The sequence below is a fragment of the Myotis brandtii genome, unplaced genomic scaffold (genome assembly GCF_000412655.1).
Source record: "Myotis brandtii unplaced genomic scaffold, ASM41265v1 scaffold97, whole genome shotgun sequence".
Classification (NCBI taxonomy): Eukaryota; Metazoa; Chordata; class Mammalia; order Chiroptera; family Vespertilionidae; genus Myotis; species Myotis brandtii.
Window position 1 is genome coordinate 574,093 of NW_005372020.1, and position 2,792 is coordinate 576,884.

A 2,792-nucleotide genomic window follows, 5' to 3' on the forward strand; every position below is an offset into this window, starting at 1 on the left:
TTGGGGAGAGGGGCCGGCCCGGGCCTGGGGGTCAGGACAGGCCAATGGGAGCCGAAGGGCTCCCGACGACGCCCTGCCCTCGCCATCCGGGGGTGGGGGGACCAGAGAGCTCCCCTCTAAGATGATCCAAAGAAGGGGGCGCAGTGACAGTCTACGTTTTTATGTGTTTGTATTGACTTCAGAGAGAGGGAAGGAGAGGGAGAGAGAGAAACATCAATGATGAGAATCACGGACCGGCTGCCTCCTGCACGCCCCCTACTGGGGATCGAGCCCGCAACCCGGGCCTGTGCCCTGCCCGGAATCGAACTGGTGACCTGGTTCATTGGTCCCCGCTCAACCACTGAGCCACGCCGGCCGGGTGTCAGTCTTACTTAACTGGGTTTGGGACAATACCTGGGGTTTCTCTCCCCTAATGTAACAGCGGAGGGGAATTTGGGCAAAAAAAGTAAGTCCGTTTGTCCTGATGGCTTCGTTTCTACAAGCTCCTTGCCCTCGATTTGTGTTTTGAGCCCAGACCCTCCTGCTCAGCTCCAAGCTGCTTGGCGCTCCGTTTAGTAGGAGCACCTACTAAGTGCCAGGAACCCCTAGAATAGATGCTGGAGAGGAGACAAAAAAAAAAAAAGGAGGCTTAAGAAAAATAAAAAATCCCTGTCTTAGTGAGGCTAGCGGCTCCTGGGAGGAGACAGCAAAGACAGACAAAGCATACAGAACGTGGTGTGGACGTAAGTACTGAGGAGATAACGCAGAGAGGTGATGGTGAGCCGTGACATTGCATAGGGTGGATGGGGGAGGCTTGCTGAGAGAGAGAGCATTGAGTCAAGACCTGAAGGTGGCCAGTATGGCTGAGTGGAGATGGAACTTAAAAATGGGGGCAGTCTGGAGGACTAAGAAGGCTGAGTCTGATGAAGTAAGACTCTGCTGATACAATCCTCCTAAAAAAAAGGGTTGGAGAGAGCAGCCCTTATTGGAGAATATCACAGGGCTGACTGCACTACCCAACATTCTACTCCAGTTTTACAGGAAACTGTCTTTGCTATAATTTCTTAACATATATCAGTTGAGAGGAACTGGGAATGCTTGGGGCACATGCCCTGGTTGAGGGCTTGGTCCCCAGATCCATGATTCTCTCTCGTCATTGATGTTTCTCCCTCTGGGGCACATGCCCTGGTTGAGGGCTTGGTCCCCAGTGGGGGGCGTGCAGGAGGCAGCTGATCAATGATTCTCTCTCGTCATTGATGTTCTCTCTCCCTCTCCTTCCTCTCGGAAATCAATTAAAAATATATTTTTTTAAAAGTAAATAAATAAGTAGATATGGCACCAACTTGGTACCTCTCTTTCCTCTCGGAAATCAATTAAAAACATATTTTTAAAAAATAAATAAATAAGTAGATATGGCACCAACTTGGTACCTCATAATATTATGATGAGAATAGCTTTGATCTCACAGACCCGCTGAGAGCAGGCCCCAGTTTCGAGGGACACACTGTTACTCATCCTGTTTCCTCTCCCCCCACCCCCACACTGGGATGGAGGCACCCTGGCTCACAGCCGAGCCCGACCCGTGGCACGTGCTGGGTGGATGAGTTGAGTGAACGCAGGACCGGCTGGGCCCGCACCCCCGGTCCTGTGTGAGCGTTCACAGGGCTCACGTGCAGGGCTGGGTGGGGGGGAGGTCCCAGAGGAAACCAGCATTAATGGGGAACCCCGGGTACTGCCAGCATCTGAACTCCCTGGCCCTGGGGCCGTGGGTCACACACACGTGTCTTCTCAGATCGGGACACGTTGAAAGGCGTCGATGCCAGCAACGCCCTGGTCCTGCCCGGGAAGCGGAAGAGGAAGACGAAGGCCCCTCCGCTGCCGAAGGCGAAGCGGCCTCTGACCAAGAAGGAGCGGAAAGCGTTGCAGAGAATCTTGGAACAGAAGGAGAAAAAGAGCCAGGTACGCCCGCTCCGTGGGGTCTGAACCGGGCCCTCCAGCTTGGAGAGAGACGGGGGGGCTGCGGGGGGGAGGTCCCTAGTCCCAAAATGCCAGTCATGGGGAGAGACTGAGAAACCCTGATCTCAAGGCTCTGCCGATTCACGGTTGACTCTCTGTCAAAGTCACCGTTGACTCTCTGTCAGGGTCACCACAAGGGCACTGTGTCTCCAGCAGGGGCCACGCGGGCCTCCCCTAGCGGCACTGACAGCATTCCCCAGAGCGTGTTTCCTTGTAAAACCCTGCATGGCACTCCAGTGGGCACAGCCCGCGTGTTTGCTGGCTGCGGTGGCAGTGGCCCCAGACCCCGGAGGGAGGACACAGCACACCCGTCTGTCGGCTTACGAGCGGACAGTGCAGTTGCCATGTGACCTTCCGTTTAAAAAGGCTGTGGGGGGTGAGGGGTCGGAGGGGAAGAGATGAACCCATGGGCAGACAGTAGTGTGGGGAGGGCCAGGGGCGGGGCGGAGGGGGTCAGTGACCGTTAAAGGGGGGACATCTGTAACACTTTGAACAGTAAAGATAAATTTTTAAAAATATAAATATCGCCCGGCCGGCGTGGCTCAGTGGTTGAGCATCGACCTGTGAACCAGGAGGTCACAGTTCGATTCCTGGTCAGGGCGCCTGGGTTGCAGGCTCCATTCCCAGTGGGGGGCGTGTAGGAGGCAGCCGATCAATGTTTCATTGCTGTTTCTGTCTCCCTTCCTCTCTCTTCTTTTTTTTTTTCTCTTCCTCTCTAAAATCAGTAAGGAAACATGTTAACAATATATAACTACGTATAAATAAACAGGCTGTGGGCACGCTGAACTCACGGGGAG

At 54.3% G+C, this 2,792-nt stretch overlaps 1 protein-coding gene across 1 annotated transcript in view; it reads left to right on the top strand.

Moving 5' to 3' along the window:
* DHX37 (DEAH (Asp-Glu-Ala-His) box polypeptide 37) overlaps positions 1–2,792 on the top strand; it is a 19,874-nt gene that overhangs the window by 3,619 nt on the left and 13,463 nt on the right. The window contains exon 2 of the mRNA XM_014533344.1: positions 1,772–1,951. Within this exon, the coding sequence (XP_014388830.1) occupies positions 1,772–1,951 (180 nt within the window). The remainder of the gene's footprint in view (positions 1–1,771; positions 1,952–2,792) is intronic.